Source organism: Paramormyrops kingsleyae, chromosome 1 (assembly GCF_048594095.1).
Source record: "Paramormyrops kingsleyae isolate MSU_618 chromosome 1, PKINGS_0.4, whole genome shotgun sequence".
In the NCBI taxonomy this organism is placed as follows: Eukaryota; Metazoa; Chordata; class Actinopteri; order Osteoglossiformes; family Mormyridae; genus Paramormyrops; species Paramormyrops kingsleyae.
This window is the reverse complement of record NC_132797.1, coordinates 33981061-34003338: the sequence shown is the minus strand read 5'-3', so window position 1 is coordinate 34003338 and position 22278 is coordinate 33981061. Positions and strand designations below refer to the sequence as shown.

The following is a 22278-nucleotide window of genomic DNA, read 5'->3' as shown; positions in this document are numbered from 1 at the left end:
GACCGCGTGAATCATAAACTCAGTCTGGTAACCCTGCTACATTTCGTTGTCAAAATTTAACAAGGAAGACGCCTGATGGGGAAGTGTTACTGAATTTCGTCCCAATTTTCTTCTCAGTTATATATTTATACAACTGCGTATTATTTTAACTGCCACGACTGTATCATGGCTGCTGAAAAAATAAACGAAGCCCATGACCACCTATCCCAAGCTGAAAAGCAGTAAGGTTCATGTTAAATTAACTATATATAGCCACGCTGGCGATAATAAATATGATTGCTGTTACGCTATGTGGATAGATGCCTGTTTTATAGACGTCTTCTTTCGGTTTTGTTTGGTATTTTTAAGACTAAGGTTAAATACATAGGTTATTAGTGTTTTTTGTAAATTGCAACAAATGCTATATAATACTCACCGTGTAAGCTGTCGCTATCCGGACCCCTGCAATGCACGTAGTTACATATTCTGCAGGCTTTGTATTCTGCCAGTCTTCGAAGTAAAAGGGGGAGAGATTTCTTGGCCAGATGTATAGTTTCTTACATCATGATATACATATAAGTGAAGACTAGCGAGACAGTAGCATCACTGACAACTACAGACCCTTCAGATCACAGGCATATGATCCTAAATCGCGGCTCCACACACCGTCCTCTATATAATATCAACCAGAGGCACTTTTAACTGTAAATATTGCACCTTAAATATCACGTTTCCGATAGGTGTGAGGTATCTATCCATCCATTCTGTATACCCGCTTGGCCTATGCAGAGTCGCAGGGGTCCGGAGCCTATACCGGATAGGTGTGAGATATACTTACGTTTTTACTACTAGGATTTTACATCAGACCGCCTTTTCCTACCAAACTGGCATAGAAGCTCTGGGGAAAAATTAAGGAACCACAGCATAATTTTTAGGTTCACTCATTTCTCAATTTATAGGTATGCACCTATGTGTAAAGTATACTTTTTTCCCCCCCAAACTCAAGCCTGGTTCTTCCCTGCTTCTCATTAATGAAGGACTTCTTCCTTGCTTTATGGGACTTCAGTCCTGCTTCTAGGAAGCTGATACAAACTGTCCTAGCAGTGCACTTAATGTTTCCCATTCCTTTTGAAGGTCATTTGATCTCATCCTCTGATTCATGAGAAACTGTCTGATAAGTTGACAGTCATCTCTGGCATTAGAAAGTCACTTCCACCCTCTACCTAGCTGCTCATCCCAGTGTCTCCTGCTTCACCATGTTGTTGTGTACTGCAGTCTTAGATGGAAGCAGCCTGCCGCTTAGTGTAGTCTTCTGCCAACAGAACCAAGATTAAACCAGGATTTAACAATACAGATTCTTAAAAAATATGGAGTATTCTCTTAATTTTTTCCAGAGCTGTATGTGAAAGACTCCTGATCATATCAGTGACTGTATTGTGATTAACTGACCAAATGATTGGTGTTCTTGTGTGTGGTATTGACTGGTATTTTTTAACGGCAGTTTAAAGACAAGTTTTATGAAGTGGAAGCCTGACTATGATAGTGCAGCTTCAGAGTATGCAAAAGCAGGTACTCTTTTTATTCATATGATTTTATTCATGGTCCAGCACTGTTTTTAGGGTATAAGAAAAACAATATTTTTCCTTCCTGGGTTAAACATATATGATCTTTTTAATTGTAATAAGCCCACTACAATTGCTTTTGGATTATTGCATGTTTTTTTTTTTTTTTACATTATTAATACTTTTTGTAGGCTTTTAGGCAAATTATTTTCTGTTAATGTATGACTTTGTAAGTATGAAGACCACAATCCTGCCTAAGTGATGTCTTTTCTTCAGCTGTGGCCTTCAAGAATGCAAAGCAGCTTGAGCAGGCCAAGGACGCGTACCTGAAGGAGGCAGAAGCCCACAGCAACAACAAAGCGTATCCTAAACCAAGGTTTCTCAACCCAGTCCTCGGGGACCACCAGACGGTCCACGTTTTTGCTCTCTCCCAATTGGCAGGGAATTGGCAGAGAGCAAAAACGTGGACCGTCTGGTGGTCCCCGAGGACCGGGTTGAGAAACCCTGTCCCTAAACTGCAAGAAAGGCTCATCTTACACACTGAAATCAGGAGTACAGCAGCTTCTGATTTAATGTTTTATTCTAATGTTTGTAAAAATACATGTGAACATATTTGTTTGTAGTGGGTTAGTCGCCAGTAGTAATCTTTTCTTAACTACATGTGCAGCCTTTTCCATGCTGCCAAGTAAGTATTATATCTGAAAATATATAAGTATAATATCAATTATGTAGGTGTCAGTATGGTCATTGCTCAATGGATTATTGCCTCTTGTGACCTATAATTTTATTTTCAGGGCGCTTGAACAAGCTGGAATGATATTAAAGGTAAGTTAAGAGTTGAGTTGTTACCACTAGAAATGTGGTGTATTTTTATAGTAGTATGTAGTAATTTACTTTACAAGCAACACACTGTACTGGGTTTACAGAGCCAGCATTAGAGAGTCTGTGATTGTATGTTTTGAACCAAATAAAAGTGGCAGGTACATTTTAGAACTGATGTATTTTTTTTGAGATGAAGATGATGGTTTGTACACCAACGGCAGCTTAGTGAACAGTGGAATGTTCTTCAGTGTTCCAGAATGTGTTGGTGACTGCATTTGAATAGCGTGTACAGTGTGATGAAGACTGAGAGGTGTGGTTTGACTCTGACCGCATTCTGCAGGACATGCAGCGGATCCCTGAGGCAGTTGAGTATATCGAGAAAGCCAGCATGATGTATGTAGAAAATGGCACGCCTGACACTGCTGCGATGGCATTGGACAGGGCTGGAAAGTGAGTTCATTTCTACATACACATGCATGAACAAAACAAGCCTTAGTAAACAAATCATTCCTGGATCCACCGCTTAACAGATGTCATTGTTCTGCAGTTTCAAAGATCATTCCTAGGAGAGCAATTTTCCCTTTGAATATATTTGTCACGAAAGTACATCACCTTCCGTATTTTCCTCAAGGTTCTGTATTTACCAGAATTTGTAAGTGTTATAAGGGTTCTGGTTCTGGAGTATATAGTTAGAATCCCAGTACTTAGGTGAGGTGCTTAAAAAGACTTGTGTCACATGTGACATGCACACATTTAGCCTTTAAAAACCCCTAAAAATATTTAAGTGAGGCATTTAGGATAAAAGCATGTCAATAAAGCGTAAAGTGAGCAACAACAAAATTAACTGAGTTTGCAAAAAAAAAAAAAAAAAAAGAATTTCTAAGTGTAATCTTGCTTCGTTTTTCAGGCTAATTGAACCAGTAGATCTAGATAAAGCAGTTCATCTTTACCAGCATGCAGCGTCTGTGTTTGAGGTAAGCTGAGAATTCGGGCAGAGACCATGTGATTCTGTTACTGTACATTGTGCATAATAATTCATGTGTCATTATTCATAATCTGCAGAATGAAGATCGACTAAGACAGGCCTCAGAACTGTTAGGAAAAGCTTCAAGACTCCTAGTCCGGCAACGTCGGTACAGCCCTCCAACTGTCCTTACACAAAACCTGTTGTGGCTTGTTTTTTTTTTTCCCTTCATGCCTAAAATAAATCATGAACTATTTTTTTTTGTCAGTTTTGATGAAGCAGCTGTGTCCCTTCAGAAGGAGAAGAATATGTACAAGGAAATAGAAAACTACCCTACATGCTTTAAGGTATGAATAAGATCAGATCAGGTCTAGAAAGTACAAATCCAGACCAAGTTTTTATTCCATCCAACCAGTTACGTATTAAGAGTCACAGAGTGCTCAACCAGTTGGGTGGAACAAAATCAAGGTTTGGATTTTTACTTTCTGGACCTGAAGATAATGACATGTAAGCAGTACATATCACCAGCAATAAGTGTTACATTTTGATATAGAGTTGGTTGATGGATTGGCATTCTTTTTACGATCTTTCTGTGTTTAATAGAAATATGTTTGATATTAAAGAAAACAGATATGCAATCGAGGTCTCTCTTTGCAGAAAACTATTGCCCAGGTGCTCGTGCAGCTTCACAGAAATGACTTCGTGGCTGCAGATAAATGCGTGAGAGAGAGTTACAGGTACATTGAGCTATCCCTGCCGTATTTATAACGCGAACAGGGGTAAGGAGGCGCTGCAGCTTAATGTTAGCCGGAATGCTCTTTCCCAGCATCCCAGGGTTCAGTGGGAGTGAAGACTGTGCAGCCGTGGAGCAGCTCTTGCAGGGCTATGATGAGCAGGATGAGGAGCAAGTCAGCCGTGTCTGCCACTCCCCTCTGCTCAAGTACATGGACAACGATGTGAGCTTTAACACGTCGTGTAAATTACTCTTAAATCCCTACATTCCTTGCCAGTATTCTCGCCCGTGCTTTGACGTTTGCGTCGTTTCTCTTCGTCTCTCTGTCTCTCTGCCCTTGCAGTATGCCAAGCTGGCAATCAGCCTGAAGGTGCCAGGGGGTGGGAAGAAAAAGAAATCTCCCTCTGGTCCTGAAGGACAGGCTGGTGGAGCTCAGGCTGCTGAGGAGGACGACGAGTATGCAGGGGGCCTGTGTTAACCTCCAGGTGTGGACGCCCCGCATCCCGGCGTCCGGCTCCACGTCACATCTATCCAGACAGCGTTGTGCACTTGCACCATAATGACAGAAGCATGGCAGTGTGGTAAAATATATGTAAGTGCTATATGTCATAATTTTGATAGCCCCCTTTTTTGATTTGCCGCAGTCCCCTTAGTTTATCCGCCCTTCAGAATGTTAGAAGGGTCACTTTATTTCTGTACAAAAATAATGTCATTGAAAAGTCCCAGGTTACGTAAGGAAGAATATCGGAGCTGCAAGTTTATGCATTGTATAGTAATAATATGGGTGTATTTAAATTAATATTTAAACTTGCAAGGAAATAATGTGCTCTTGAAGGAGTCATTCATACACTTATACCTGTACAATGAAATTGAAATAGAGTTTTTGTCAATGGCAGTGTTATCGATGGCTGTTACAGTGCTGACGTAAAACATCTCGAGACCCCATATCCTGTATTTGAAACATTTCTTATTAGAACTGGAAATTATTTTCATGTTTACTGTTCTGCTGGTCTTTGTGATGGAATGTTAATTTCCATCGTTTTTTCTTTCTTTCCAAATGACATCACCTGCCCCCCTCTCCCCACCAACACATTCTTTACTAAACACCAACTTGATGAATGACATTTATAGCTTGTCTTACTATGATTCATGTAAGGAATTTGCTGAAAAAGCATAAAGACACTACATTATTTGTATTTGACTAAAATCAGAGTTCAGTTATTTTAAACCTTTTTTTTTGGTGTGACTTTGTAGTGTATTCTGTGCATTTAAAGGTAAGATTAAAACACTGTTTCACAGTATGTGACCTGTGTATGTACATTGAAAATGGAACTGGTCCCTTGTCAACTTTATCGCAAAGGTCCCTTCCCTTCACTCTTAGGATAATAGTGTCAGATAAGTGAGTAAACGCTTGCAAGCGCCATACAAATACCAAAGTGGGTGTTTCTTCTTATTTACTGTACAGTAACTGCTACAGATCCAGGCATGTGATCTTTACAAACTTGATTTACGTTGAGAGAATCAAAACACAAGTGCATGAAATAACCTTGAACACCCACAGAGATCAATGCATACTTTATTTTATAAAAAGTACACTGAACAGTTTATCACTGCTAATAATTCCTGTTATATTTGTTGAATGCATAGTCTGAACCTTTACTCAGTTTCATTTGGATAGAAAATGCTTGCTTTACTTAAAAATATAAAAACCATGCTTCTAGAGCCCTCCATCTGGGGTCATTGGGACCCCTTGGCTCAAACGCAATGACAGCAAGTTTATCACCACAACCTCTCTCCGCAATCCCTCTTTGTGACACAGTGGACACTGAATAAAACCTTTTTCCTTTTGAGATGATTATTATCTATTCCTGAGAAAAACATGTCATAGAGAAGACATTGACCAGTCAAGTAAAAATAAGATGACTCACCGCCACAGACAAAATATTCCCAGGTTTAAGAAAGTCTTTTTAAAAGTGGCAAGTGTCTCAGTCTGTTGCTGTTCTTTGTTCCAGTATGAGCTCACAATAAACAGTTTGCCCAAACACGTTTGTAGCCATCCTTTCATACATCATATTGCACAGCCCAAGTTAGTGTAGGATGGAGTGAAATCCCATCAGTGTTCAGCACCACACACGAGCCGGCCAGCAAGCATGGCCCAGAGCCAGGGTCAGCGTCTTCATTTTTGTGCAGTCTTCAAGAAGGCGATGGGATCTCCTCACTGGCAGCAGGCCTCACAGTGTTTTGCCTCGGGTCCACTTGATCATCGTCTCAGGTGAGCGGTATAGGAAGATGAGCTTGGCACAGAGCTCCTCCTCCAGCTCCAGCTCGCCCGTCTCGCGCACCAGGAAGATGTCGGTGCAGAGCTTGAGGATGCGCTCCACGCAGGGCAGCTCCTCGAACATGATGGAGCGCGAGATGCCGCTGAAGAACTCCCGCACGAACTTGCCGATGACCAGCACCACTGATGCGTACAGACCCATGATCCTGTGGACCAGACACCTAGTCCATATGTTTTCTGCAAGTGCTTGTTTGTTTATTGCAGTATTCTGCTGGATAACTGATGTCTTTAAAGCAATTACACACAGCATATATTTATAACTGGATAAGTTATACGCAAACTCTCCTGAAAGGTGCAGCAACAGTGATCCTTCTGCTAGCCAAGATGCTACAGCTAGCAAGTAATCTGTTATGCGACATGAGAAGCTACTCACCCATAACCTGCCAGGAAGCCCAAGCTGGGTGGGCTGACTTTATCACTGAACACGTACAGCCTTAGACCCGGCTTACTCTTTTTGTGTCCTTTGCCCACGTTAATTTTTCCACTGGAAACCTGGTCCACTATCCACCACTCCTGGATGCTCCTGGTGGTATTATGGCTCCTCTCCAGTGCCAGAGTAATGTTCATATACTCATCATCTAAAACAGATAAGACTAATCCATATCCAGCTGCGGCAGAGAGGTCTCTGACGACGAGAATCCTGTGCAGATTAAACTGCGTCTATATCACTCAATTCTATTTCTTAATGAAGTTTTAAAGATAGGTTACTAATCTGATGTGTGAGAATTTAATAAAGGACAAGCATCACAGCATACTGAGTTGTGCTGCAACTTTAACCGATAGCTGTATCTCAAAGAAATTGTGCTAGAGTGCAATTTGTCTCCATGATATGTGACTAGAGACTGAGCTCAAGGCCTTTGGTTTCCATCACTTCAAGTCACAGCTTTATCTGTCGCATCTGCACTCAATACAATGTGTAGCGAAATTCCTGATACATTACCTTCATAAAGCTTATCTATTGGTTTGGCATTAGAGTTGCTGGGAGCACGAATAAAACTTGGGAAGATGTGTGCAATTATTCTGCAAAGAAAAGTGGGGAAAAAAGGCTTGAGACTGAGCAGGAATGGCACATAGAGGACATTCAGAGCTCAGCAAATACTTACACTGCCTCTCTCCTTGTCCCATTTAGCAGTTGTATAAGATCTTTTCTTGTTTCCATATCAAGATGGGTCACATGTTTATCTGATGCCAGCTCAGCTTCGGTCCCTAAACTAAGATTCCTGATTAACAATAGAAGCAGAACACGTTTTAGTAACATGTACTTTCAACTGGATCATTCCATTAGTTAAAGTGATCTACTGTGTGGCTAATATTACATTGCTTTGCATAATAGAATATGGCAAACAACTTAAAAAAAGCATTAATTACAATTCAGTTGTACCTCTGAATGGACCAGGATATGGTAACAGAAAATTGGTCATCTTCACTCAGTAACTGCATCAAGTTTTTCCTGCTGGGTGGACTAATGGTCCACAGAGAGTTTGAGCTCCCCTCCAGTTCTGCCACTGTGACATCATCAGATGTGTAAGCTTCCAGAAACTGCAATGCACCCTGAAGACACAGCACAGCTTGATCAAAATGTCCTGTTTATTGTGGCTCAGTGGGTCGTACTGCTGCCTCACACCTCCAGGGTGGGGGGATTCAAATCCCACTATACCCCCAGCACATTGTTAATGCACTGTGAGTCCTGCTTATCAGACACCTTTGTCTGCTTTTTCACAGCATACAGAAGAGCATTTCACAGAAATGTATCAAAAGTACTTACAGGACAATACTTATACCCATTCATGAATTTTACAAACTCCGCCTCAGACATATCCTTAAGTTGGTTTTGTTGGGCACTCATCGTAAAGATTGGCTGTGAAAATGAAATGCAAAAAATACTATTTATAAAACATTTTTAAATGCACTTAGTGCTACAGTAATATTCAATCTGATATCAGATATCAAATTTTAACCAACATCAAGGAAGATCCTTTCGAACTTAATCCACTTCTTAAATTCCAAACCCACAAATATGCTGACATTTATATGCGATATGGAAACATCAGCAAGGATTTTAATCTCATAGGCAACACAACAGGCCTGAAATTACAAGAATGGGTCGTTGAATGTGCCTCGCCGACTTTACAGTTCACACATTTCATCCCCCAAGACAGCCAGTCATCGTCAGATGCTTGCCCGTCCTCGTCAGTTGCTTGACCCACCTGAAAGCCCCCCAGGGTGATTGTGACAGAGACGTCGAGTGGTTTGTTCACCACTCCGGCCACAGACTTGACGAGTGACATGAAGAGCAGAGGGAACCAGACGATGAATATGAGCAGCATGACGATCAGGCCACCCATGCCATACTTCACCACCTTCTTCTTCTTCTGCCCACGGCGCTGCGGGTACCTCTGGCAAAGACCAGACACATGCAGCTGTATAGTTACAGAAATACACCAGGGCCTATTCCATGTTTCAGCACGGTAACATTTTGAATAAAACCGTCACATTATGCGACACTGCTGCTACTGCATTCATTTTCTTCCACGACCTCAAGAAAGGACCATCTTGCTTCTTGAAGGTACTCGGGCATGGAGCACGCATGGACCCACCGTGATTTACCTTTTCCGATTCTCTCCAGCACTTCAGCACAAACACATGGGCGTAGATGTCCTCCACACAGATCCAGCTGGACAGGCTGAGCGTCGTGTCCGTCCACACCCAGTCCATCACCGCACGCAGCTCCGTCAGGAAGGGCACCAGACGAAAGCTAGCAAGCAACATACAAAGCTATTGCTTTGGTGCCCCGTGATGAGCCTTAACACCTTTTGAACACGACAGGCCGACTGATGATAAAAAGCACAATTAGGGACAAGGACTGCGGAGCGGTTAGCAGCTTGTGTTGCTATTCAGCCAAGACCTGATATCAAGGGCTGTGATTAAAAACAACAGGTTACAAAATATCAACATAAGAATACAGCACGTCTGTTTTTTGTCTGGTATTTACAAGACAAATTGCATCATCCACGAGTAAAGCAAGTGGGCTGACATGAAGAACTTGGATGTGGAACTAATGTGGATCATAGAAGGAGACTTCATCCACTCACCCCTGGAAGAGAAAGAGGTTGATGTAATTGTGGCTTTTGGTGAGGAAGTTGCCAAGAACGCGGGTGGGATAGCCACAGCGGATCTGATAGGCCGACAGGCCAAAGTAAATGCACTTCACAAAGTACCAGAGCTGTGCCACGGTGTTCAAACTGAAGCGCCTGAGGATTGAAACACACAGAAAGACAGACACACACACACACACACATTTATAAACACCTTTATCAGAACTTTGTGGTGTATTAATGAAAGTTGGTGAGTGAGAGAGACCCAAATAAATTGGCAGAAAACAATCTACTAAAAATTCTTCTATTTCATTAAAAAAAAAATTCCCTACATTCTTGTGCATATCTGCAATGCTCAGGAATTTATAATATTTGATGATGATGATGATGATGATGATGATGTTTGAACATGGAAAGTTTCAAAGGTGATGTTACTGTGTTCAGTACCTTTCTGTGACTCCAGGCAAAATGAAGAACATCCAGAAATGAATCCCAAACACCAAAATGACCTGAAATATGACTTTGCCCATGACTGTTTTTCTGAGGTACAAGGCACGGTCCACAACCATCGTGCCGAACTGAATAAGGACCATGACCAGAAAGGCTTCAGGGACTTGGTCCTCCGACAGAGAAGAAGTGATATCAGCGGCTGCCGTGTGTCTCTGTATGAAACAGAAGGTGTCCATAAAATAATCATGGAACAGCAAAGCATATAATATCCCTCACCCTGTTCTAATTTCATGCTGCTGGCCGCTGCACTAAATTTAGAATTAATAATTAAAAACTTTAAGTTGAATTAATAATAACATTGAAATAGCAAAACATAATTTTAACGACTCTATACATGAATAAATTGTTATAGAGGGTAACACCACAGAGACATGCCGAAAACACTGTACCCCAAATGCCCAGAATCCAAACACGATGATGATGAAATCAACCGTGTCTGCCAGGAACATCAGCACGTACACGTCTGTCACCGCGCTGTATTCTGGGCGGATCAGCTTGTTGAAGAACTGCCGGACTGCTATGTATCTCTCAAATGTTCTTTCAAGAGATGATTTTAAAAGTGAAAAAATGGTTAAATTATGCAAAGCTATGGAAGAGACAAGAAGCCTAATATCTACAGCATATAACTGTGATTCGCTTGAGATGTCCACGTAGCTTCGAGACAGTCACCCTGGTGTAGATGGTAAGCTAAGCGAAACCTTAGTGCAGAGATACATCTGACCAGACATGTGCTGATGGCTGCTTGTGATGCTGCAGACATACATGTTTGTGGTGAAAGCTTTGGCTTTGAGGAGCTTCTCCCTCAGCTTGTCCAGCAGCAGCTCCTTGTGGCTCCTCTGTGAGATGCTCAGCTGGCTGCCGACTCGCCTGCTGCTCACACTGCCTGCCAGGGCCGAACACAGGCACAGTTTGGGTGGAGCCATGCAGTGTGTGTGTGTGTGTGTGTGTGTGTGTGTGTGGATAGTTTATCTGGATATCTGATCCATGGGTGACCAGATTTAAGAAATTACAATGTAAAATTGCAGCCTACCCCTAAAAATTGCACATTGTCTCAACTGATTATGAGGTGCATCTATTGCATAAAATCAGGTGAAAATCCATTTGAGACGACATGCAAGTTTGTCCTCAAAAGGGCTTTGGGATGTTGCTGTTCCCGAGTAATCTACGAATTCCACGATGTTCTAGACAATACTGGAGTAGAATTTATAGATATCTGTCAAAACACTTAAGTTGAATCAAAAAGTGGTTTTCCAAAAAGAAATCTTCAACTAAATGGCTCAAGAAGAAGAAACTTTTGGAGCTCAAAAATAAATAAATGCTGTGAAGCCAGCTGAGCATGTAAGGAAGACTTCAAACCACATATTTATAGCAGAACAGTGGGATAAATGTCCTTTCATAAACAGTTATAAGAAATGCATACATGTGTTTTCTGCCAGAGGGAACGACAGGCAGTAATGTATTCAGCAGTGAACTTTGTTCGCCCTAGCAAATGCTTAATTTGCTTAATTATGAGTAATTGGTTATAAATAATAACAATTTAGCATTGTTATTTGTTAAATACTGTCATCTTAACCCAATGATGTGATTTAAATGGAGGTCAGATGTCTACATGGCTAAATTTATTCTACAAACACGCTTATTTTCATGCCCCCCCAGATTTCCTTACCAGAGACAGCAGAATGGCAGGACCCACAGGAGATCTGGGAGCCTGCACTGGATCTGCTGCAGCATGGTGGACTGGAGAAGCAAGCGCAGCCTGGTTCTGACTCCACCTCCGAGCCGGGGGTCACACCACCATCAGCGGCTGTGAAGGATCGACGAGACCCTTCCCATCCCATGGGGGTGGGGCTGGGGTGCCCCCCGCTCTCAAAGCCGCCCTGGGACGTGTCCCCGTCCCACAGGCCGTGACACTGCGCAGCGGAGGGAACGGAGTAAAGAACGGCATGAGGGACGCTCTAAACTGGAACACCTGGCAGGCTGCAGCTTGGGTTGGTCGCCAGGGTGCTCAAGCCTTTGGATGAACTCAGTTACATTAACACAGCCGTATACCTCAGTCCCAGAACCACTGTAACCATTGTTTTGCTAAATCTTTCTATCCAAAGTACAAAGTTCACCACAATGTAATCAAGCCGACACATGGTCTTTTAGGACTAAAAGTTAAATGCAGTGATGGTTCACACCTTTAAGATGGACCTATGAAAAAAGAGGGCCAGCAGCTGGACCAGGTCATAGTGGACGTAGCCATCCTTCTTCTCCACACCGATGATGTTTGGAGGGTGGAACGGCTTGGTCCTGTCCAGCTCCAGGTTCTGATTGAAAGGAAAAAACCCAAACTGGAAGAAGTATTTGATCACAATGGTAACCTGTAAAGAAAGAAGAAAAGTAGTATTAAAAAACAGTTCTGATATTAAGCGTTAAATGAATAAAAGTTTAGATAATGTCATAGAATGTTGTTAGATGGGTGAATATTCCATCATAAGCATTGTTCCATAAAACCATCATAGGGATCAGTGTTGACCCCTAACCCTAACCCTCTACACCCGCTCAGAGCAGAGCAGACCTCGGTATAGACTATGGCCGTCATCCAGAAGCGCTTGCTGGGCCGCGGCACGGACAGCATGGCCCACAGGAAGATCAGGATGGGCAGCACCAGGGTGGCCAAAGAGGCAGAGACCATGTGGTTCATGATGATCACCAGGTAGCAGACCATCTCGGAGTGGCCCACCAGCACGCTGTAAAGAGCGTAGCAGAGCTGCAGCAGCGGCGGCTGGCTCTGGTAGAACTGCTCCGACTCCTCGAGCTCTTCGTCATAGAACATCCTGACGGCACATTGAGGCAAACCGCAGTCAGCAAAACTGATGTTATCGTACGTTTACACCGCGGGCGGTGAGAGCGTCAGTGATCGCTCTGGCTGCCCTGTCCATGATGCTAGCGAATGCTGCGTACTGTATGCTCTCTGGCGTAGACGGAGTTGTTCACAATGCTAGGTCTCGCAAACTTAGTAAAGCAGCCCGCAAAGTAAAATTTATAGTTTATCCTTGTACTGACTGCTGATAAGATATAATTTGTCAAAATACATGTAGTTATGTTAAGACAAACACTACTACTAAAAATAAGTAACGTTAAAGTTGCCGAAGGTTTGCATTATTTTGCATTAAATGGTGCCAAAATAGTATGTGATTTCCTGCTTTTTTCCACAAAAAATATTATGCACTACACCAACTCATCTGGATCACCAATAATTTCAAACATCTTGGTCTATGCCTCAGTTTTTCCATTTTTGTCCCTGTATCAAACTTGCTTTAATGATATCAGTGAAACGTGCCAATTAAAAATACATGATTCAGGATGTTCATGGAAACCTACAATAACACTTAAATAACTTTAAATAGTTGTATATTGGGCTGTCTGGGTCTTGAACTCAGTCTTCTTTTACTTCTCTCCATCAGACAAATAAATTCAGTGTATCAGACAAAACAATGAACCTCTTTGTTAAAATTTTCACAAAATTGTTATTTCAGTGGCTATGGTTAAAAGGCCAAACATTATAACATGGCCACCAATATAATGCACTACAGACTGAAACCTTCCCTTGAATAGAGAAGTATTAGGCTAGGTATGTCTCAGTACTGAAAGACCTTTTTAACACGTACATTTATACTGTGTTGAGACAACATAAAAATGCATGTCTACACGGGTTTTTTAAATGCGTAGTTTTATGCCGCATAAACACGGGTATTTTTTACCATGTCTAGAGGGTAAAATGCCATGTGGAGACAAATTCTGTCTCACGGTTTATTCCATGACGGTGCTTGGGAACTGTTCGGTCGAAACAAAAGTTTACATGCTTGTGTTCTGAGGAACTCTCTTTAGCGGCGCATCTCTATATTCCGATTGGTTGCCGCCGAACCGTATCATGGCTCATTACCATAAAGTTGACCAGACTTGAACTTCATTTTGACGTTCCCGCGGCCCAAACTGCGATGTGCTGCTACGCATTGCCTGTTGACACAGCCTCTCCCAAAAAGAACGAGCGACTTTTGATCACTTTGACACTCTTGCCACTTGCGATGTGAAAGTACGGTTTCAATCCCACACCATGAAGAAGGTTCTTCCTGAAGTACAGCCTGCTTTTCAAGTCAGTTAATAACCAAACAATAACCACTCACCTATTGAGGAGCAGTTCGCTGGCTGTCAGCTCATGGGTTAACGGGGGCAGTAGGGTGTCCTCTGGCCGGCTGCATTGGCTGTCCCTTCTCTGCTGAAACCCGTCCTCAGTGGAGCAAACAGAAAGCCGGTCGAAGCTAACTGCCTTGCTGTAGGAAGGCGGTATGTCCTGGTCTAAGGCCATAATCGCTGCTTCTGGACTGGACAGCGGGAGCTTGTGTTCTGCTAGAGGGCTACAGGCCTCATCCCGGCCGCACTTATCCATCACCCAGCCTGATATTTCGTCTGTGGTCCTGGCACGGGGGGCTTCCTGGAGCCCCTCAGAGCTGCATCCTCTCCCATAGCAAAGTTCTCCCTGAGAAGGCGAGTCCGGGTCTTGTTCTTGCTCCACCTCTTCCTTAGTATCAGTAGTGTCCTGCCGTGAGTGCAGAGTCGTGCATGGGGTGGGCTCACTATGACATGGGGAAAAACAAGGAAAGGCCACATTTAAGTCTCAGCACGAAGGAATTTCTAACTTAAGGTTGTTACTGTCGTTTACCTGCTGCTGTGTTCATCATGTAGGCAAATATGTTTATTAGTGGGATGCTTAAAGATAAGAAATACGTAAGTGTCCATCTGGTGCCAATCTGGGAACTGGAGCAAAACCCTCTGTATCACTTACTTAAAAAGAGTAACAGATGAGAGCAATGCACTTGAAAGTAGTTTCACTACTGATACCAAGAGTGTAGATTTAGTAATGGACGGTAGGGACCATCTCCCAAGCAATGTTGCAGGAGGACCATGGGTGTTTATGGGGCCACTGGGGGGGGCGGGTTCGGAGCTGATTTGGTCCCTAGCAATGTTGAAACCGAACCTACAGCCTTGACTGACACACAGTCACAGAATTCGAAACACCAAGGGCCACATAACCTAACAAGCAAATTCCTTTGACAAGTACCATGATCTCAAAGGTCAGAAGTACATGGAGGAATTCGAAAGACAACAAGAATCAAAGTACCGGCAGCGCTTCTTATAGAAAATGCCAGCACTGCCATCTCCTGCTCTTTATCATGGCCGTTTGGGCCCAGACCTCTTCTCTTAGCTGTCAATATGAATACTAAGGACCCCCTTGTACTGCCACAGTTAGTGCAATTAGAGTAACGGATTGTTTTGTAAGAACAGTGACAGAGGGGATCAGTGAAGTCTGGGGTGGGGCTGGGTGTCACCCGGACGAGGCACCTGCTGGAGCTGCATGCAGCTGAATCGGACACATCCACGCTGTACATCTTCCGCAGCTTTGGCCGGTCACTTTCACTGTGTCTGGGAACGTTCTCCACAGCTCCATCGAGTTCCTCCTGGGTGGACTGCCGAGAGAATGGCATGGTGCCCTGTGTAAAGGCACTGCCACTTGGGCATGGAGAGAGGTGGAGAGCAAGTAATTCATGAGAGATAGACAGACACAGACACACTCCATACAGATACACAGACACAGACACACTCCATACAGATACACAGACACCGAACCCATTCTCATGATCACATAAATGGTGTAGCTAATTGAAAGTGAATGAGGGAATAGGACTCAATGCAAGGTAGGCAAAAAAAAGAGTCGCTGTTTAACTTTGGCAGTAATTTAGGAAGCCTAGCATTCCAAAGGATTTTACGACAGGAAGAAACTCAGACAGACTTGTTAAAGAGACAAAGGGCAAAAATATCAAAGCTGAAGCCCATCTGGACTGTGAATGTGAAGTTACATGGATTCATGTTCTGTGAGTAAAGTGTTGTTGACCTTTAAAAGGAGGAGAAGGTACTACACATGTTCCTACGCTTGTACTCCCAGAATGTAATGTTCCTGCTTTATGTGAACAATATTAAATAATTGTGAAGCTATATTCACTGAAACTGAATGAATGTGCTTTTTTCTAAGCTAACATTTATGCTGTGACTGTTAGGAGCGCGTTAATGTGCAGGTGGTGTGATCCCGTCATTTTCTGGTACCTCGACAGGCTTTCATGAGAAGCTGCAGAATCCTGCCTTTCCAGTTCCGAACCAGACTGTCCTTTTCTGAGCTTCTGGGGGCTGCATGCAGACCTTTCATCAGCAGGCCTGTTCAGCCCGGACTCCCTGGACACATTGATGTGAATCTGCTTTTGATAGTAGATATGAATGCTCTCTCGCGAAGGAACATTCCCCTGAAATACAAAGCCCACCTTGAAATGACCAGAAGTTTATCATTATTTCAATGAAAGTACAGTTTCCTCTATTACTTCTCATTTGCTTACAGTGACATAGACATATTCATTTATTGGTACACTTACAGAAGTACTGATTGATTCAGGTTACTCATATTGTTCAAGGGTCTTTTGGGGCTGTGTACGGCCACATTGAGTCCCTTGTCCTTAATTACTACTGAACACAGAGCTGCTATATGGAGATCCACGGATAAGCTGTACCATAATGCAGCAGATACAGCTAACGCCAGCGAGACGTCATGCAGCCCGTACCTTCCTGACCTCCCGTGTGAGCATGCAGCGCTCAATCCTCAGCACGGTGGAGATGTCAATATACTCCTGAGAGACTGAGTTCAGCCAGTTTGTGAAACTGTCCAGCAGGGCCAGGAAAAGGATCCAAGAGAACTTCACAGTGGTAAAAATCCTCTTGATGATGTTATCTTTCCGAGAATCTGAGAGGAGTGCAGTCAATCATGTCGCATATTGATAAGCCTGTAAGCCAGTGATCTTTAAAAACCATAATGACTGCATCTATACAGACATGCAAGTCGGCTCCATACCAACCTGCTCCATCAGATGTTGCACCTCCTTCTCCCTGGTCATCCTCCACTACTTCTATTGTAATACAGCTTGCTGTGAATGACAAATATAACAAAACATGCCTCTATCATGGCACTGTGTAACTGCTGCTACTTTTAGACAGCAAAAAGCTAAGGTAGGCAGGATTAGTTGGGGGGGGGGGGGGTGATCCATCCATTTATCTAGTAGAGGGTTATGATCGCCTAAAGCAGAAAAAGTAGGGCACCGGCCAGGGTCACCCTGGATGGGATGCCAGTCCTTCACAGGGCAGGTAGTCACTTAGTCACAATGGGCAACTCACCTTGTCAGCTGGTTTTGGACTGTGAACACAGACAGAACATGCAAACCCCAGAGACACAGCCAGAGCTGTAAATCAATGCCCAAAACTAGAAGGTGCAGGAGTACAGTGCTGCCAACCTCACAGCTGTTCCTTCAGCGGCAATGCAGAACCACAGTCAGATGGGCATCAGGCTATTCTGAGGGCTGTACTGGCTGACAGAGCATTTAAGCCACTGTCACTGTCATATGGAGGCCTGAGGTGCTTCACAGGCTCAGGATGGGCTCTGTCAGATGCTAAGCAAGTGCTTGAAGATGACTTTGTGAACAAAAGTTTCTTTCATTACCATAGTGCTGATCGGGGAAGTGAGAGTTCGACCTACTGTATCACTCACACAAAACACTGACAGATGAGAGCAAAAATCTGTGGGGGCCAGATGCAGGGAGGAAGTGGCAAGAAGTCAACTGGATTCCTTCTTCCCAGTTGGGAATAAGCAGAGCGTTCCAGCTTTGCCATGTGCTTTGAATGAGACTTTGAACCTCCTACCTTCCTTTCTGTCGTTCCTTGTTTCGTCTCTCCTGGTGTCTGCTTTCCAGAAACTCTGTTTCTCTTTGGTTCCTTCCTTTATAGCCATCCCAGATTTCATCATCCAGGTCTGGTACACAAGCTGAGAACAAGGGGCCCATCTCTTAGGTTATCCACCAGCTCACACAGACCAAACTTTCACATTCACTGCAGGCTGTCTACTCTGTGATGCTGTTTATTTATGTTCCCTTCTTTGGTGCCATTGACTGCGAGGCTCCCCTCTGGAAGGCTGCCCAGCGTTAATGTGCCATTGTTCTCAACATCAGACGCTATGAATCCAAACCCTGATCTTAACCATATGGGTCAGTACCAGATGCTCATCATGACTAGTGGGATTATCAGAAATGACTATAAAATACCTGTGGTTTTCACACAGAATAACAGATCTGTATGTTTTATTTATTCATTTTTTTGACTGCATTCATTGAGATCATTGAGTTCATGGTGATTTTTTTTCGCTACACTGTAACACACTGCAGTAATATGTGATGCCACTATCAGGCAATATGAGGGCCATGCATTAAAGTCTTTCAGGACTGTTGTTGTGGACTGACTTATGCTTAGGGTGACTGAACACAAACCCCAGAGCCTGGGGGGCTGTGGAGAAGACACAGAGCTGAGGCAGAGACCATAAGCAGGACTACAGTCAGAGATCCTGCAGCACTCAGACGTGACAGGGGACCGGTAAACAACCAAGCAAAACAGAAGTGGATTATGAGAGCAGGGGTGAATTAGTACACAGGCTATCCTAGGCTATAGCCTAGGGTCCCAGAAAACATCAGGGCCATGCCCCCCCCCCCCTCTCACCACGAGGGGAAAATATAATGGTTGTTTACATCAACAACTGACTGTTCATGCTGATATCGGCCTCCGGCCCCCAGATAAATGAATCCTCCCCTGTGTGAGGCTGCCCTGTAAAATACACTGAAGTGTAGTATTTGGCAGGTTTGCGATAGACTTTCATAAAGCCAGTTAAGCAAAGGAAAACCCTCCAATGGCTCTGTACATAAGAGGACTGCGTGGGGAGGGTTATCCATCACTCTGCATCGGTACAGTTTTATTCATTTTTTTCATAGCCTGCAAAAAACAATAGAATTACTTTTGATAACGTTCTAAAATCATATTGTGCTACTAACCTGTAAACCTGTTTTTTTGGGTGCTTCTTTTTTTTCCTCATCCTCTTCCTCTTCCTCACTGTCAGTTTCAAACAAGTAATAATCTCCACTTCTGACCACTGGGAAAATCATTATATTTAGTGAAACACTGCACAAGATCCAGACGCACACGGCAAAATAAAATTTACTGACAGTATTAGTCGTATATAATTACATATAAAATATGGGAGAGACTAGGTCCTCACTACAGTCAGTTTTCATTAAAAGTAAAGAGCAGTTTTCTGGAGAACAGACTGAAGGAACTTACTGGAAGCATGATCAATCCACGGTCGCCACCACTGCTCCCTGCGCTTCATCGCCTCTCTGTCTGCTCTTCCTATTAAAGTATAAATGCATAAACATTGCGGATCATAAGCAGGTGATCCAAACGAAAGCCAGTAATGGATGACCATCCAAGTTGTTACATGTTACTACAGCTAGAGATAACAATAAAACTATAACCAGTAACAATGGTTTAAACGCAAATAGCAAAACACACTCTGACAGCCATGGGATTGGAACCAGTGACTTTCCGATCACAGGGATGAACCTGCAATGCCAGACAGCATCCCAATAAGAAGCCTGAATAATTCTAATTGCATTCTAATGCTCCTTATAACATTCAGGGAATTTCTATTTATAGAAAACCTTCTTGACAAATATTAAAAGGAAAAACAAAACCAACAATTCACTACCTGCTCAAATATTTTAATGATATTTTCGCAAGAAAGAAAGAGCTGGCAATCAGTACAATCAGTACATTGCAGCTGTAGAGGTGAGATTATTGACGCAGAGAGTCGGAATAGTCCGCTTCATTAAACAAAAAAAAAGGTCTAATCGATGCTGCCACTGTACAGCAATCATTTTAGAATTTTCTGTGCAGAGTTTACATCAATCAGATACATCATCTTCATCCCCATGATCGTCCAAAAGACATCAGCGATACCTTCATCCTCTTTGTCTTCATCCTGGGATTCCTGAGCCAAACTTAATATCCTCTCCTTTCCCCGCTTAGACTTCTGCTGCCGGCTCTTGATGCGGTCCATTCTGCGTACACATGAGTGTGTGGATAATCTTTAGCTTGCTGCTGGTATATTTATGACGGTGTATTCTCACTGCATTTTCAATGGAAGTGATTGCCTGGTAAAAGGTTCCATTACAGGCATAGCTACAGTAAGACTTCAGATAATGATGATAAACCGTAGAAGTGGTCTCACTGTCGCTTTAGCTGGTCCATGGACTTCTTCTCCTCTTCAATCCTGGCCTTGACTGCTTTCACTATTGTGATCTGGAATAGTTCAGCTCCTCTGAAACAGAGCCGGTCCCATGCAAATTAATCTGTGCAATTTGTACAATATTTTGTATAAAGTTTAAAATATTTTAAATAGACATGCTCTGCAAGTGCCATCCATGCTGTCTAATGCAAATGCTTCATCAATGATATATGACGTTAAGGTGGTTATAATCAATATACTCATTATCACTACAATGCAAAAAATAATCCTAGTTGATCGTTAGAAATCTTTCTAATATAAAATGTCAGTTTGTTCCAGGTATGAACAATTCATGTGCGGTTGCCAAGTTCTTCGAACACAGCCAACACCAGATAAACAGGTATACATCTCGTAGGAATGTGAGAATACACAAGCTTCTCCGGGGGGGGGGGGGGGCACAGGTTCTAATTTCATTGAGATATTACTAAATACACTCCATATTTCAGAAGTAATACTCTACATATTTAAACAAAAACATGAATAAAAAACAAAGCACTATTGGTTAATCAGAGTTTTGTGTTTCCTTTATTTTGGGGGTTGATTCTAAATTTTTTGCATTTTTTCACTATTCTGTTTCGTGAATTGTTCTGCTCATTTCCTTAGTGTGCCGTTCATGAAGGCCACACGTGACGTGAGCTGCCCCCCTCCGTACCTGGAGGCTAAGATCTGCGAGGAGCGAATGTCAGCCACCACGTGCAGGAAGTAGTAGCTCATGAAGACGCGTCTCTGTAGCAACAGGAAAGCGAAGCAGATGCTGTCCCAGATGATGCCGGCCTCGTCGCTAGGCAGCTCACACTGTTTGCTGGGCTCAGCTGCAGGGCAATAAGCAAAGGAATCGATGAGCAAATCCTCTACAGAGACTGGCTTCTTCTGTAGGCTTGGCAGCCATATTTTAGCAGCATGCATTATTTCATCAATGCACTACTTAGGTGCCACTGATAACACCGATGAAGTCTCGCATGCTGAAGCACACAGTTCCTCTAGGTTACTTACGGCGTGAGTAGCCCTTTATAGTGCAGGCTAGACTGAACAGCTGGATCAGCCAGCAGCTATTCACAACCAGGGCCTTGATATAACCACAGGCAGCTATCTAAGAAATAAGAGAAAGCACCACTCAGTTTATTAGAAATGTGATTTTTAATGACCCATTAATGACACATTTGTCATTAGTTCCCAATACTGTTCCTACAAGAGCTGTAGGGAATGTATCCTGCTGACCCACACTGGTCGCTTGTGAGAGTTTTACTTACACAAAAATATCCTGAGGGCAGAATGGAAAATGATTGGTTCAGAGCGATAACCAATCAGACCGTAGAGAAGATGGGACAAAGACCGCCTCCTCTACAGTCTGATTGGTTATCATTTTTCCTTCTGCCCTGAGAACATTTTTGTGTAAGTAAACTCCCATGAGTTCATTGGTCTGAGAGGCTGGTTGGTTTTCCCTTTTAGGATTTGAAAGGTACTCCTCAGGTGATGTGTGTACCCATTGGAGATCATTTTCATTTTGAATTGTTACTTCATTTGAATAAAGTCAGCTCTGTTCAAAGGAACTGCACCCCCATTTTTGTAAGCGCAACACTGTTTTAGATTGATATAAATATTCATAGTGACCCCCATCCATCCTCGTGATTAAACTCTCATGTGTCACATTACCGTTCATCTGGCACACATTCCCCAGAACAGCGTAGGAAAGAGTGTGGAGCACTTACAGAGAGTATGTTCTTCATGGTGATCACAAACACGTTATAAGCGATCAGGAAGTCCCAGTAGCGCAGGATCTCCTTAATGGGCTTCAGCAGAAGTTCTCCCCCAAATAACAGGAAGTAGAAGCAGGCCACCAGGTAGCCCATGCAGAAGATGCTGATGCGAGTGGTTCCCGTGATGAAGATGATGGCAAGAACAAACCAGAAGAGGTAGCTGAATATGATCACCTTTAACATATCCAAGTATGACCTGTGGGTAGACAACATAGAGATTTGGTCAGATCCCTGCCTGATGATACGTGCTTGATTGTTCTGTTATTGAAGTG

General features: G+C 43.1%; 2 protein-coding genes across 9 annotated transcripts in view; one reads left to right on the top strand and one right to left on the bottom strand.

The window, feature by feature from the left end:
• The first annotated feature begins 37 nt into the window (after positions 1-37).
• Positions 38-5361, top strand: LOC111840700 (gamma-soluble NSF attachment protein-like). Its single transcript, XM_023805795.2, has 12 exons — positions 38-221; positions 1481-1548; positions 1818-1902; positions 2209-2226; positions 2336-2366; positions 2704-2813; positions 3271-3337; positions 3426-3496; positions 3596-3674; positions 3985-4064; positions 4154-4283; positions 4404-5361. Exons 1-12 carry the CDS (start codon positions 166-168, stop codon positions 4536-4538), a joined length of 930 nt encoding a protein of 309 aa, XP_023661563.1. The 5' UTR covers positions 38-165; the 3' UTR covers positions 4539-5361.
• A 257-nt stretch (positions 5362-5618) lies between these two features.
• LOC111840698 (piezo-type mechanosensitive ion channel component 2-like) overlaps positions 5619-22278 on the bottom strand; it is a 64700-nt gene continuing 48040 nt past the window's right edge. For 7 of the 8 annotated variants that reach the window (XM_023805790.2, XM_072714341.1, XM_023805789.2 and 4 more), the window contains 28 exons: positions 21959-22202; positions 21243-21339; positions 20902-21061; positions 20193-20282; positions 19922-20022; positions 19244-19312; positions 18958-19055; positions 17783-17903; positions 16945-17013; positions 16654-16832; positions 16148-16341; positions 15389-15556; positions 14173-14622; positions 12564-12822; positions 12184-12366; positions 11670-11913; positions 10766-10886; positions 10393-10540; positions 9941-10155; positions 9491-9649; positions 9006-9153; positions 8606-8794; positions 8164-8256; positions 7780-7949; positions 7502-7618; positions 7339-7418; positions 6772-6976; positions 5619-6544 (listed from right to left, as the gene is read on the bottom strand). In XM_023805790.2, coding sequence (XP_023661558.2) covers positions 6292-6544; positions 6772-6976; positions 7339-7418; positions 7502-7618; positions 7780-7949; positions 8164-8256; positions 8606-8794; positions 9006-9153; positions 9491-9649; positions 9941-10155; positions 10393-10540; positions 10766-10886; positions 11670-11913; positions 12184-12366; positions 12564-12822; positions 14173-14622; positions 15389-15556; positions 16148-16341; positions 16654-16832; positions 16945-17013; positions 17783-17903; positions 18958-19055; positions 19244-19312; positions 19922-20022; positions 20193-20282; positions 20902-21061; positions 21243-21339; positions 21959-22202 — 4624 coding nt within the window. In that variant the 3' untranslated portion in view covers positions 5619-6291. Of the gene's footprint in view, positions 6545-6771; positions 6977-7338; positions 7419-7501; positions 7619-7779; positions 7950-8163; positions 8257-8605; positions 8795-9005; positions 9154-9490; positions 9650-9940; positions 10156-10392; positions 10541-10765; positions 10887-11669; positions 11914-12183; positions 12367-12563; positions 12823-14172; positions 14623-15388; positions 15557-16147; positions 16342-16653; positions 16833-16944; positions 17014-17782; positions 17904-18957; positions 19056-19243; positions 19313-19921; positions 20023-20192; positions 20283-20901; positions 21062-21242; positions 21340-21958; positions 22203-22278 lie in introns of those variants that run through there. The other variant, XR_002837492.2, reaches the window with a different exon arrangement.